This window comes from Mastomys coucha, unplaced genomic scaffold, assembly GCF_008632895.1.
Source record: "Mastomys coucha isolate ucsf_1 unplaced genomic scaffold, UCSF_Mcou_1 pScaffold23, whole genome shotgun sequence".
Lineage (NCBI taxonomy): Eukaryota > Metazoa > Chordata > Mammalia > Rodentia > Muridae > Mastomys > Mastomys coucha.
In genome coordinates, this window is record NW_022196906.1 from 96,707,053 (window position 1) to 96,721,054 (window position 14,002).

The 14,002-nt window shown below is 50.2% G+C and overlaps 1 protein-coding gene across 1 annotated transcript in view; it reads left to right on the forward strand.

Annotated features, from left to right (window-relative positions):
• The window catches only part of Slco2a1 (solute carrier organic anion transporter family member 2A1), an 84,084-nt gene extending 70,168 nt beyond the window's left edge, over nucleotides 1-13,916 (forward strand). Inside the window, exons 7-14 of the mRNA XM_031343411.1 lie at nucleotides 1,332-1,407; nucleotides 1,954-2,118; nucleotides 3,213-3,402; nucleotides 5,004-5,169; nucleotides 7,300-7,463; nucleotides 10,352-10,416; nucleotides 12,857-12,980; nucleotides 13,771-13,916. Of these exons, the coding sequence (XP_031199271.1) occupies nucleotides 1,332-1,407; nucleotides 1,954-2,118; nucleotides 3,213-3,402; nucleotides 5,004-5,169; nucleotides 7,300-7,463; nucleotides 10,352-10,416; nucleotides 12,857-12,980; nucleotides 13,771-13,891 (1,071 nt within the window). The 3' untranslated portion in view covers nucleotides 13,892-13,916. The remainder of the gene's footprint in view (nucleotides 1-1,331; nucleotides 1,408-1,953; nucleotides 2,119-3,212; nucleotides 3,403-5,003; nucleotides 5,170-7,299; nucleotides 7,464-10,351; nucleotides 10,417-12,856; nucleotides 12,981-13,770) is intronic.
• Nucleotides 13,917-14,002: the final 86 nt, after the last annotated feature.

Below are 14,002 nucleotides of genomic sequence, written 5' to 3' on the forward strand. Positions count from 1 at the left end.
GTGTGAGTGAAGATGTGGTGCAAGGATGGGCTGAGAAGGAGCGTGTCTGGGGCAGCGTTGTGTCTGCTAGGGAAAGGAACCATAAAGATGAGGCTAGGAAGCAACACAGAGGAGACTGGGTGGAGCCTTTGTGTTGCACTACAGGGTCCAACATCTTCTCCTGTGGGTTCTGGGCCCTGTGGTGACTGTGTGGCCACCTAATGACAATACGGCAGTAGGCTGAGATTGGGGCTACTGAAATAATGAAAATTGGAGACATGAGTGGCTCAAGAGAAAGAAAAAAAGACATAGTTGAGGGTCAGGGCAATGGCCATCAGAGAAATGGGATGAAGGCCTGCCTGGTTCCTGGAGCGGAGGTGCAAAGACTTGCCTGTGGATTGGGTTAGAGCCGCTGCTTTGTGTCTATGATTTAAGACAGAAAGGGCCCCACTGTGGGAAACGGAGCTGTGAGCAGAGGCCCAAAGCTTATCCTGGGGAAGCGTTTAAGAGGTTATGGTGTATTTGGATAGGCTAAGAGTTGGACAGCTCTGAGCTTGAAGACTGTTCCACTCGTAAACTTGTTGAATGATGTTAGGCAAGTTGCTTTGTTTTTAAGCTTCCTTTCTTGTAAAGTTCTTGGGAGTGATTACAGAAGCTGTCTGGGAAGGAAGTTGTGAAGAAAGAGGCAATGGATGGAGAGTGATGGGCATGTCCAGAGCAGAGGTGCTCGGTTAATGGGAGCATTAAAAAAAAAAAAAAAAAAAAAAAAGCTTATGGCAAAGCCCTGGCCTCTGTCTACACAGTGCCTCGGAGACAGCTGGGGCCTCTGGCTGGAGCTGCTGGCTTCAGAGAGTGGCGAGGGCACTGAGGTAATGTGCCCAGAAGGCATGGGTAATGGTTAGAACAGAGCCTAGAGTAGGGTTCACCTTTAGACTGAGGAAAAAGTAGGGACCCAGAGAGGACACAGAAAGGGGGAGCTGAGAACAGCAGACAGCGTAGACCCCTGTGTCCTAGAAGCCAGCCGTCTATGGAATCTGCATATGCAGAATCTGCATATGGGACAGTGTAGCCCTAACACAGACAAGGGTAGGCTCTAAGATGCTGCTTTTGGCATCAGTCATGGGAAAGTCAGATGAAATAATATGCCCATAGGTACTGTGGGAGGCATTGGCACAAATTCACTCTGGCCTCCAGCCAAGACACCAGGCTCCTGAAAACACAGGTGGTATCTGCTTCGAGAGAGCATCCTCCAGATGCCCTCCCCCACACACGTGTGGTCCCTGAGCCACTGAATCCAGAGAGTCAAGGGCTCGAGGATGGGCCATTAACATCCCCATGTTTGCTACCTTCAGAGGTCTGTTATCGCAGAGGAAACAATGAAGATGGAGGAAGACAAGTCAAGTGGCTCCCTGATGGATTTCATTAAACGTAACTGACTGCCCCAGCAGCCTCGGGTGGGCTGGTTCTGGGAGGCAGGAGGCCAGATAGAGGGTAAAAGGCAATAAGAGACAATAAGGTCTGTGACTGCCTCACGTCCTAGGTGCACCCTCAGTGCGGAGGGCCCCTGTCAAGGACCCTGGTGACTGGTTCTTTACAGAAACCAATAAAGCCCACTTCAGGCAGAGCCAGTCACCCCTCCCAAGTCGCCCTTTCTGCTCTCTCTTCTCTTCCCATAGAGGTGGCAGTTGTGGGAGGAGACCTTCCCCAGTGTGAGCAGTGTTTCCATTTCCCCACCACCAGCATCCTCTTAGTCAGACCACAAGCGTGGTGAGTGGGAATCCAAGGACCCTGGGCTGACTGCTGGGAGTCTGGGTGTCTGTGATTCTGCGCCGCCGCCGCCCCCCCCCCCCCCCCCCCCCCCCAGGAAGAGAGGAAGCTGTCCTTATGGATGAGTCAGGGCGAAGGCAAGGCTCTAGGAAGCCTGTGATGGACTTGCCAAGGCCTGTCTCCTGACAGATGTCTGCCTGCCTGCAGGGTTCCCCCGCATCTTCCTGAGGCTGCTGCTGAACCCACTCTTCATGCTGGTGGTCCTGAGTCAGTGTACCTTCTCCTCAGTCATCGCCGGCCTCTCCACATTCCTCAACAAGTTCCTGGAGAAGCAGTACGGGGCCTCAGCAGCCTATGCTAACTTCCTCATTGGTGTGTCAGAGGGCATTGCAGGGCCTGGGTGGTGCTACTCTGGGGAGGAACTGGGCACTGTACAGTCCATCCAAAGATAACCCAGGGCCAGGCCGGATACAGGCAGGAGACAGGAGGGCTTGCCGGAGAGAAAGAATTTTAAGAACATTTTTCCTGGTTGGCAATCTAGAATGATTTTGGCAGGATTCTGAGACTCCTATTCTTCCATCCAGGAGCGGGTGGAGACTAGGGGCTGCCTTCCTTCCCATCAAGAGGGTAGGAATCTGATATCCTCCCAAATGACCTTCTCAGGGGCAACAGAGGAGAGAGGGAACATGGCACTTGAGACGTACAGGACGCCTCTTGGGGGTTTCCTTCTCCAGGAACTTGAGTCTCAACCCTGTGATGTGTCAGGTTCCTTTATACAGTGACAGAACAGAGACTTGGCCCCCACCTGGACTAATGAACCCAGAATCTGTGGTGGGGGTGATCATACTTCTTGCAGTAGAAGCTAAGAACCACTAATGAGGGTTCCACCAAGTGCCTAGATGAATAACTGGGCCCGATCAATGGGTGAATTTGACCAAAGATTTGACAAGATAATCAGGGCATGAGATCTGAGGGTGACTTCCCTATCTTCGACAAAGTCCTGTGTAGCCTTTATGGATGATATCATTTCTCCAGCCTTCAGCATCGGATCAGGGATCACCACCCGAGACTGATCCATTTCCTTATTTTTGTTATTGTTGTCTTGTTTTCAATTTTGTTTCTTTGAGACAAGTCCTGGAATAGCCCAGGCTGACTCCAAACTTGCTAGTTAGCTGAGGACCACCTAGAATTCCTGATCCCTCTTACCTCCACTTCCCAAGGGCTAGGATTATACGTGTCAGAAATTGACTGCCTCTTTGTTCTTTGATCAGGCTAGCCAACCCACTAAGTAAAGCAAATTCTCAGAATGTACCCAGCAAACACGCAATAGTTAATGATATTCAGTAGTCAGCCACGACTATCATACTTGAACGTACCCACCCTTTCTTTAGGAAGCTGTGTTCCTTCCTGGTGGCTCAGCTCAAGGCTCCCAGGCTGTGCATCCAGCCTCTCTCCTTCTCACCTAGGTGCTGTGAACCTTCCAGCAGCGGCCTTGGGGATGCTGTTCGGAGGAATCCTCATGAAGCGTTTTGTTTTCCCTCTGCAAACCATCCCCCGAGTGGCTGCTACCATCATGACCATCTCCATGATCCTATGTGCCCCTCTCTTCTTTATGGGATGTTCTACACCACCCATAGCTGAGGTCTACCCTCCCAGGTAAGGGACTAAGGGATGTAGAGATACCCCTTTGTAAGCACAGCCAGAATCCAGCCACTGTAAGTCTCTCTCCTCAGCCTTTTACCTGCTCATTTGATCTGATGCATCGTGTGGTGACACAGGAAACCAGGTCTCAAATAGTATGTCCCATTATAAGATGAGATCGGCCAGCCGTTGGGGTTGGGCTTAGGGTTCGGTTTTGTAAGAAGCAATAGAAGCTAGTTGGTTTAGTGTCTGAATGTGCTTGAGCCATAGGAGCCAGGAAATAAGCAATAGTTAGTGCCAGCTCTGGACCTGCTAGAGTTAGAGTCTCACAGAGCAGTCAAAGAAAGAGGAGAGAAGACCTGAAAAAATTTTGAGATGAGCAGTTAAAATGATGACACACTGTCAAAAAAAACAAGGGCTGGAGAGGCAGAGGCAGAGGTCAAAGGACCGGTCTGCTTGCTGCAAGCAGCGTGAGGCATAAGTTTAGAGTCAAGCTTTATCTTCAGAAAGAGCATTATAACCCTGAGAGCAAGGAACATGCCCACTCCCCACCTCCTCCCACCCTCCCTCCCCCAACTCACCCCAGGTAACCAACTTGAAACTTTTTCTTGAGGACTTTGCCTAAAACATTTGCAAGATTTGGAGACTCAGAACCTTTAAACCCCAGCATATTCTCTTTCTCAGGGAGCGCAGCATCTCCAAATACAGCAACAGCATCAGGCAAAAGGCAAAAGTGTAGTGTGAGATGACCTCCTCTGTAGTTGATAGGTGAGGAAGGAAAGTCGAACAAAGGAGGGGTCTCCTTCCCACGAGGAACTCATCCCTGCTCTGCAGACTGCCTGGGGACCCAGAGAACCCTGAATGCTTGGGGGCCTTGGGGTGATTTTTCACTGGGAGTTTGGTCCTACCACTGTCATCTGCCTGGCCTGAGAGCGAAGCATGACTGCTCTTTGTTACTACGAGAAAGTTATCCATAAACAAAAAGCCCCTTCCACTGTGATGTCCCATAAACGCCAACAATCACTACTATCGTTTATCAATGCACTACTCAGCCATCAGAACTTCCCCATAGAAGATCAGTAAGATCAGCCATCAAAATCCATTTTGATGAAGTTCTGGCCCAGGATAGGGAGGCGAATGGACAGACCCAGATCAGCGAATCCATTTGTCTCAGGAGATGAACAGTCCATGAAAACCTCAGTGGCCTGCAAAGGTCTCAGCCCCTGCCTTGAGCCAGTACCTAGCTGGGCCATGAGAGAAGGCAAATGTTACTAATGACATCACTGTAGCATAGACCATTTCCTTCAACAGAGCCTCAGCCCGTCGATCATTTTAACTCTTGACAGTGGCGTGGGGGTTTTCTGGCTAGACCTTTACAACTGAGTAATTGGTGGGTTTGGGCTCCAGGGGTCAGGAGAAACAGAGAAGGCCGTGATTTCCAAACCGTGGCAGATTCACAACCATGGGCTTGGTTCAGATCTCAGGGTAGCCCTGGCCCAAGACAAACAGGGGCATGCAGGCACATCCGCTGGGCCGGGGACTCGCCCTGGGCTGGAGTGTAGTGCTGCTTCTTGGTCCTGCTTTGTTTGATCCCTCGCTTCCTGTTTCGCTGGCAGCACATCAAGTTCTATACATCCGCAGCCTCCTGCCTGCCGCAGGGACTGCTCGTGCCCAGATTCCATCTTCCACCCTGTCTGCGGAGACAATGGAGTCGAGTACCTCTCCCCGTGCCACGCTGGCTGCAGCAGCCTCAACATGAGCTCCGCGGCTTCTAAGCAACCGGTAAGGACGAAGGGGTCACAGGGGCCGACGGAACCACATAGAGCGTTGGGGCTCAGCGTGTTACCTCAAAAACCGTACCTTGGTCGTCCGTATCAGCATCCTAACCCCCCTCCACTCTCTCTCAGCCTTCCCTGCCACAGAGTCATGACCAGATGCCCACAGCCCAAAGTCAATTAAAGATTGGCTGGAGACCAAGGAGATCATTGTTGGGGACTTGGCAAGACAATGGAAACAAGTCCAAGCATTTACTCTCAGCAGAGACTTGTGACTGTGGGGGGAACTTCTGGGTTCTGGGTGTAGACCGTATTACAGAGCCACATGAGCTGGGAGCAGAGAGTCCCCTGTGACTTGGCCCTTAGAGGCCAGTGCTGGGAGCAGCAGTAGAAGGCCTTTGCGTCAAGCCCTCCTCCCCCAGGAGTGCCACAGAGTTGGCCTGAAGCCACAAAATTAAGCCCAAATCTAGGATTAGAAACAAAAGCTCTGTTTAACTGGTCTTCAAGGCCGTGGGTCTCCTTCTTAGACAACCTACGGGGACTTGTCTGTCGAGGTGTGAGGACAGTGGCCCCAGGCCTTCTGGGATCAGCCACCAGCAAATGACTCCTCTAGGTTTATTAGTAAACAGAAATCCGTGTGTGCAGCCACCTTGTTGACAGAAAGTTCTGGTCTCACAGACAGAGCTTTACATTTACATTCAGTCCAATAACTGCACACGATAAATGCTGGGGGACTTACACCTGAGCAAACAGAAGAGGAATCCTATAGAAACCTGGAAGCCCATTGCATGTGAGGGAAGAGCAGGGACCAAGCCCAGGTGGGAATCCATCAGAGAAGCTGAGGAAAGGCCTGGTCGGAGCTAAGTGACAAGTGTCACAGCTATCAGGACAAGGGCTCAACAGGCCCAGGGCTGGACAGGGCCAGGCAAGCCATGCTTAGGAGATAGATTATTCCCCCTCTTAACTCCCTCCCATGAGAGCAAGGGAAAGTCTATGCCATTGCTATAGGATGCCCCTATAGAAAGAATGCACCTGTGTGCAGGCCATGGGCCAGGCTAGCCCCCACTTACACCACTCACAAGGTGACAAGACAATACTCCTTCCCCATCCGTCACTATGGGCAAAGGCACATGGCTCTCAGGTAGAGAAGGGTGAAGAGCTAAGACAAGATGGCCCCTTAGTTTGCCTTTTAACTGCAAGAGCGGTGGCTTCTGTGGTTTTCTTATCTTTATTTATTTACCATTGACTCATCTACTTCCAGAAATAATCTTGACAAGCTTCCAATAACAGCACAAGTACATCAAGATAAAATCCATTACCATGATAGCAAGGAAAAAATAATAAATCATAAGGGGGGGGAAAGTCTTGGTATTTTAAGATCCAGATGGTGGGAGGTTATGGCAATGCTGTGTATGAGGAACTTCTGAGCTTGAGAGCCACGGTCCCACTGACTGACAGAGGGAGGCCTCCTAGCTCGTTCGTTGGCATAGCTTCATAGCAGCGCTAACACCAACATCATGATAGACTGGGCCATCAGCCACTGCAAGGAAGGAAGGAAGGCAAAGATGACCAGATGAGCAGTGGCCACCACAGGAGTCGAACAGTATTGAGCCACATAGAATTATGACGAGGCAGGGTCCTCCTCTGGGGTCTCCTCCTAGGTCAAAGGGCACCTCTTCAGTGGGAAGTACTGCAGAGTATTCAAGAGACTCTGTTATTGTTACTGGGAGAAGGTAAACTACTCCCCGAGTATACCTCCTTCCATAACAACTTGCACAGCCAGCACAGTGGGCTGGACCAGGAGGAGAGCTCCCCGGCTCCAGGCCCTGAGCTGATGAGGGTGCTTGGCCTGGTGGTGGGATCTTGGGTGTTCAAATGTTGGGGAGACTGCAGGAGCTCATCCCAAAGCTGAACTCTTAGTGAAGACCATTTCTAATGTTCCCCAAAAGAGCCAGGACCCCGTGGGGTACTCTAAAACCCTCATCTGACCTCTTCAATCTTCAAATCCCAACTTTTCCTCCATCCCTGGAGGGCTGGAGGGAGGGCACAGGGATTCGTTTGTAGTGGTGGATGCCAGTGTGGATGTGTGAAGCATCCAGAGGTGAAATCATGACACGGCCCCCTCCTGTTCTTCAAGATCTATTTGAACTGCAGCTGTGTGACTGGAGGATCCCCGTCAGCCAAGACAGGCTCGTGCCCTGCGTCCTGCGCACAGCTGCTGCTCCCGTCCATCTTCCTCATCTCCTTTGTGGCGCTCATTGCGTGCGTCTCCCACAACCCCCTCTACATGATGGTCCTACGGTGAGTGACACCTCCGAGCCTCTGGCTGCTGCTTCCACACCCTCTCTTTGACATTACATCCTGTCCCCCACTCGGAGTCTCTCCTCCCTCAACTCACCCTGGCGGTCTTAACAGCAGCCTCCAAGTGTCTAATGGTGAGAAGACAACAGGTATGCTGTTGGCAAGAGTTCCCTGTCCCAAGAGGAGCTCCCTGTAGGGAAGCCTTGCCCAGGCCTCTAGTATCCATGAAACATAGGCCCTGTTGGCACCTGTCTTAGTCAGGGTTTCTATTCCTGCACAAACCATGACCAAGAAGCAAGTTGGGAAGGAAAGGGTTTATTCAGCTTACTTCCACATTGCTGTTTATCACCAAAGGAAGTCAGGACAGGAACTCAAGCAGGTCAGGAAGCAGGAGCTGATGCAGAGGCCATGGAGGGATGTTCCTTCCTGGCTTGCTCAGCCTGCTCTCTTATAGAACCCAAGACTTCCAGCCCAGGGATGGCACCAACCACAAGGGACTCTACCCCCTTGATCACTAATTGAGAAAATGCCCCACAGCTGGATCTCATGGAGGCACTTCCCCAACTGAAGCTCCTTTCTCTGTGATAACTCCAGCCTGTGTCAAGTTGACACACAAAACCAGCCAGTACGGCACCCCCATTTTTATTTGTGGGAAGTTAAATCGTATCCCAGAATGGTGGAACTGTCAAAAGACTGAGACACGGGTTCAAGACAGGCTGTGCAGTACAGATTCACTTGATCTCCAATCTTCAAAGAGGAGAAATCAGCAAGTCAGGAACTTAGGAAAATTCTAGAAGCAAAGCAAAAGCTGTGAGAAAGGGCTGAAAATGAGAAAAATTGCAGGAGGCTGGAGACCCAGTGCTCAGGTTGGAGGGACAAGGGACCAGGGTGGGGTCAAGGGAAGTGTCTGATTGTTATAGAGATTGCCTCTCCCTTGCCTCATTCTACCAAGAAGGAGAAAGAAAAAAGAAAGAAAGAAAGAAAGAAAGAAAGAAAGAAAGAAAGAAAGAAAGAAAGAAAGAAAGAAAGGAAGGAAGGAAGGAAGAAAGAAAGGAAAGAAAGGAAGAAAGAAAGAAAGACAGAAGGAAAGAAAGGAAGGAAGGAAGAAAGGAAGAAAGAAAGAAATCTCACCCAAGTTCACCTAACCACTTCCCGCCTGCCTCTCTGACCTCCCTCCCATCCAGCTCCATCAACGTCCTTGGAAAACAGAGGAGAAACACAGAGGTTGGAAACTCCCTGTCAGATTAAAACACAGAATTTACATTACAATTCATAACAGTAGCAAAATTACAGTTAGGAAGTAGCAACAAAATAATTTAATTTAGTGGTTGGGGAGGTCACTGCAACATGAGGAACTGTATTAAAGGGTCGCAAAGTTAGGAAGGTCGAGGACCACTGCCTTACCTCAGAAAAGAGATGGGGGGGAGGGGGGCTGGTGTTCTCTGTATTGGTTAAGACCTACTTCTCCAGAAGGTCAAGCAACGAGGAAGGACCAGATGTTATGTCAAGAATGTAACTTAGTAACAGAGCAGTTGCTTAGCATATGTATTTTACTCTATCCAAGTCTAGTCTCTTTCCATTCATCCCAGAACCCCAAACTATTAAATAGTACCATGAAATTCAGGGGTACATCCTCCCAACTTAGTCAAACTCCGCAGGATACATCCTCATGGATGCAGCAAGAGGTTTGTTTCCCAGGCGATTCTAGATCCATAAGTTAGCAACAAAGATTAATCATTACAGGCATCCATTATGGACCTGGCCATTGGAGACAATTTGATATAGAGGAAATAACATCCATTCAATTGGGATTCCAGGCACTGTCCACTGGGAGATCCCAGATGGTCCCTCTTTCTCCTACTTGAACTCCAAAGAGCCTCCTTTCGCTGGGTCATACCCCTGGGGATATCTCTCAGATGCTGACTAACTTCGGCAATGGTTATAAGACAATATGTAATGGTTTGAGTTTTCTTCCTCCCTGTCCTCAGCTCTAAATTCTTTTCCAAATGATAATCACCACCCAGGAGTATGTGTGGTGGAAGAGTGGAGAAGCCAGAGTCTGGTCACCCAGCAGGCTCTTCTATCACTGCTCTGAGCTCCTCACCCTATGTATGAGATGCCAAATCCCCATTTCCACTCTCCAGTTGAGGTGACAGCTCTCTAGGAAGAACTGAACCTCTTTACCTGGCTTTGTTGTCCCCCTCTTGAAGGAGGAAAGATAGAAAGCAGGACCAGTACAGAATCCATAGGACCCAATGCAGATGAAACTATAAAGCCTTTGACTTTGAACCAGTAAGAACTCTAAGACATACATAAACCAAAGCTGGGCCTTTCTGGCAGTGGCATCCTATGCAGCTACTCAAGTCACACCTTACAAAGCTGGCCCAGGGCAGGGAATTGTTTCAGATCCACACAGAAGCTGATAGCCCAGGGCCCTCTTTTCCTGGTACAAGATTTTCTGTGGGTGTTGTTCAGACCTGCTTGCTGTCTAAGCATCCAGCCAGAAATTCCTTTCTACTTGGTCTCTCTTGCCTGCTTTCTCTCCAAGAAGTCTCTGGACGGTCCTGAAAACAATACAGACTATTGGTTCTCAAACTCAAGTCTGCATCCAACTCTCCTGGAATACCCACGTTTTCAATGAATGCCGGCTGAGAATCTGTGGTTTGAACGCAGCCTGGGCAATGCCTCTGATCCAGCAACAGTGCTTTGAGAACAAGGGGTATAACACGCATTCAACAGATAACTCTCATCATCCATGTGCCTGGTCAGACTCTATGAGGACCAGTTCTGACCTGCTCTGAGTCTTTCTCTTCCCCACACCTCATACCCTCCAGGAGATGCTGAAGCCCAGAGTCCTCCTGGTGCTAACTTCCTGTTTTCCTTTTCAGTGTGGTGAACCAGGATGAAAAGTCGTTTGCTATCGGGGTACAGTTCCTATTGATGCGTTTGCTGGGTAGGTAGTTTAAGAGCTTCCTTCTGGAGTATTGTCCTTGGGCCTTGGGCATCTAAAAGCTATGTGGGGCAGGGCAAGGTTGGGAGAAACCCCAGTTCATCTTGGCTGCATATTCCTAACAGCAAGAAGAACCAGACCCTGACAAATGACAGTTTGCCTGATTGCTTGAGATCGGGAAAGAGTCTGTCTACAGCATTCAAGCCAAATTTAAATTATGTAAGAAAAAGAAAAGGTCATAGCTGAGAGTACTAAATACAGAGTTAAAGGCAGGTATTTTTAAATCTTTCTCCAAGAATTCGCCCCAGGAAACAAGACCTTGCATTCCTGCCCTAGACAGAGCAGTTTCTGAGCTGAGCCCTGGCTTCCCTCCCATTTTCCAAACTTCGCTCCTCTGCCACAGTTCAGTAAATGTCTCTTCTGTCGGGGGATCCTCTGCCTCTGAACTCTGTCTGTCCCCGAGTAGCCTGAGCGCCCCCCCCCCCCCCATCTCAACACTCAGAACACTCAGCCTGTGCATACACGTGATCAGCAGAGAGCGACAGGGAAGAAGAACTCCATGGGAGCAGGAGGCATCTGGTTTCCCTGAGTGCAGGGACTGAGGGGTGAGGGTACACATAGTAGGTGCTTTTCCAGCCTGCCAACTCTGGTCTGCCCTTTGACACCCTTGACACATTCATGCACTAGACTCGAACCCTGGGCACTGATGTGGATGTCTTGCTACGATGTATGAACAGAAGTATAGAGATTGAATTTAACAGAGGATCTTTGTCCTAAGAATTTCAGGGGCGGGGACTTGGAGATTCCGGGCAGAAGGACTTGAGTTGCTATCAATGTGTGCCTTAACCACTGACACCCTCTGCAGTATTATACAGGGGTGCAGGTCACATCTTGCCCTGCCGTGGCTCCCATGAGCCTTCCAGCATGTGTCGTCATCCCACTGAAGTCAGATGGGCAGGAGCCTATACAGGGTCTGAGCCAGCATTTTCAATGGGGTTTCTTAGCTGCAAGCCACTTATCCTGTAATGAAGTCTCTAAGTTCCCAAGGACCCTTAACCCTCTAGATGACAACCGTCACACTCCTGGGGCCACACAGGGGACACAGGATGTCTTGTCCAGGTTGAGGCTGGTTCGTTAGCACAACTCCTTGCATTTATTTATGACTTACCTTCTCTAGCTGGTTTATAACTTACTCCAATGGCCTGGCAGCGAAAGAGTCCTGGCGTTCCTCCCAGAGGACCTTCTGCCCTGCTTCATTGGTGACCTAGAGAATGGCCCCTCTGCCCCGCTGCTCCAAGCACTGGGTGCTCCCTCTTTTCCACCTGAGCTATGTGGGACCACAGTTAGAAAACCCAGGCCTGGAGGAAATCCACTCGCCGTTTAAGAACACAGCTTCACTCTGGGTTACATGAAAAGACTGCCTATTTATAAACCCCAGCAGGTTCACAGTCACCCACTGATATGTGGTTGAAAACTTTTCTTGACTTCTTTTCTATTTAGGGATGTGTCACTAGGGCCAGTTTCCAGCCACTATTCACCTGCAAACCTGAAAGTGAGCGGGGGCTGAGGGGCTCCTCTTGGGAGTGTCTTGATTTGGGTAGAGACACAGGGCTGGATTGCCTCTTTCTTCCAGAAACAGGAACTCACGGGGTGCTAGACAGTCAGGTGTTTTGAGCACCATGTTTCTGAGAATGGGATGGCCCATCTGCAATATAAATTCTGGACAAGTCCACTCTGACCCACTGGCTGCTGGACAAGTCCACTCTGACCTACTGGCTGCTAGACAAGTCCACCCTGACCCGTTGGCTGCTCACAACTTGGCTAGCACCACGGGGTTTGGTGGGGTTGGGTAGTGGGCATCTAAAATATTCAGCACCCAGTAAAGCTTTATACCTGCTGGACTTCATCTTAACATTCAGGTACTGAGATGTTTTTTTGGCAGTCTGTGTTCTGAACAAGATCGGGAATTAAAGGTCTCCAAAGGGCGTTGTCTGATCTAGTAAGGTAGTTTGGAGTGGGAGAAGAACATGGGACTTGAACTTCAGTGAAATGGGGTTCAGTGAACCCTTGGGTCCTCTTGCTCACTTGCACTTCATTACAGTGAATCCACCCACCCACAGAGGCTGTGGGAGAACTTGGGGACATTAAAACTCTCGAGATGGAATTTCTACTTGGGGCCAGCCTTGAGCACTAGAACTGTGCAGTGTGTCTGAGCTGACACCAGGTTGACCCTGTGATTCATTCTGCCCTGAAAGGATTCCCCTTTATCTCCTAAGCTTCTGGCGAAAGGGGAACCTAAGCTTCCCCGCTGTTGTCTGCTTTCCCACGTCACTGTGATTCTGAGGGCAATGTGTGGACCGTGCCAGTGTGGGAGGCTCAGGCATCCCTGACTGCAGATCCATGTCACCCAGACACTCTGAATTCTCTTTCCCATTGTTGCCAGCCTGGCTGCCATCTCCATCCCTTTATGGCCTCCTTATCGATTCCTCCTGTATCCGGTGGAACTACCTATGCTCAAGGAGACGAGGGGCCTGTGCGTATTACGACAATGATGCTCTCCGAAACAGGTGAGGGCTCCTACACACACACAGGTGTCTAGGAGATTAGGCCTGTAGTCCCAGCATGTTTCCTTTTTTAATCTTGTGGATGTGATGGGGGGGGGGGTGCTGTCAGGTTTCTAAGGGACAAGATAGGAGGGGATGTCTCCATGGATTCTGCCATGGACAGAGAGCAGAGGCTTCCATGGCAGGTATTTGGGGACCTATAAGGGGGAGACACAGGGTGTGCATTGAGGTGTCCCCTAAGGTCTGTCCCTCACGAGCCTACTCATAGCAGCAGACAATGGTCACCAAAGGTAAAGGGGTGCTTGGAACCTGAGAGAGATTATGAATATGGAAATATACCAGGCAGTCTCTACTGCTCAGAGAGAGGGGAACACAGCATGGCAGCCAACAGAGGTCCGAGGAAGGAGTCCAACCTATGTCAGTAAGCCAAATCCAGCCATCTCTTCTGTTGCTGCCATTCCATCATCTAGAAATGGAGGGGAAGGTGGGCTTGCAGGGCCTGTACAGGGGCTAGAAATGCTGAGTACGGGTAGAAAAGGCCAGCAGAGGGGGCAGCTGAAAGATACAGACCCTCTGGAGACAGCTGGGACAGTAGTGTCACCTCTGGCCATCAGCGATGTCACCGGAGAGCAGAAGATCACTAGTGTCATGTACCCATCCACAGTGACCACCTGGGAGGTGACAGCTCATCCTCTGAGTAGCGGTCTTCACAGCTCCTAGGCCATTGTGAAAACGATGTTCATCTTCCCACTGCCCCTGAGTTTCACCATGCCTGTCTCTTTCTGCCTCATAGGTACCTGGGCTTACAGGTGGTCTACAAGGCCTTGGGGACGCTGCTGCTCTTCTTCATCAGCTGGAGGGTGAAGAAGAACAGGGAATATAGTCTGCAGGAGAACACCTCGGGCCTCATCTGAGCCTCGGCTGGGCCTATTGCCCGGAGACTGGATCCTCCCCCCTCACACCTACCTGTATCAACTAATGTTAGCGTGCCTTCCTCCTCCTCCTCCTCCTCCTCCTCCTCCTCC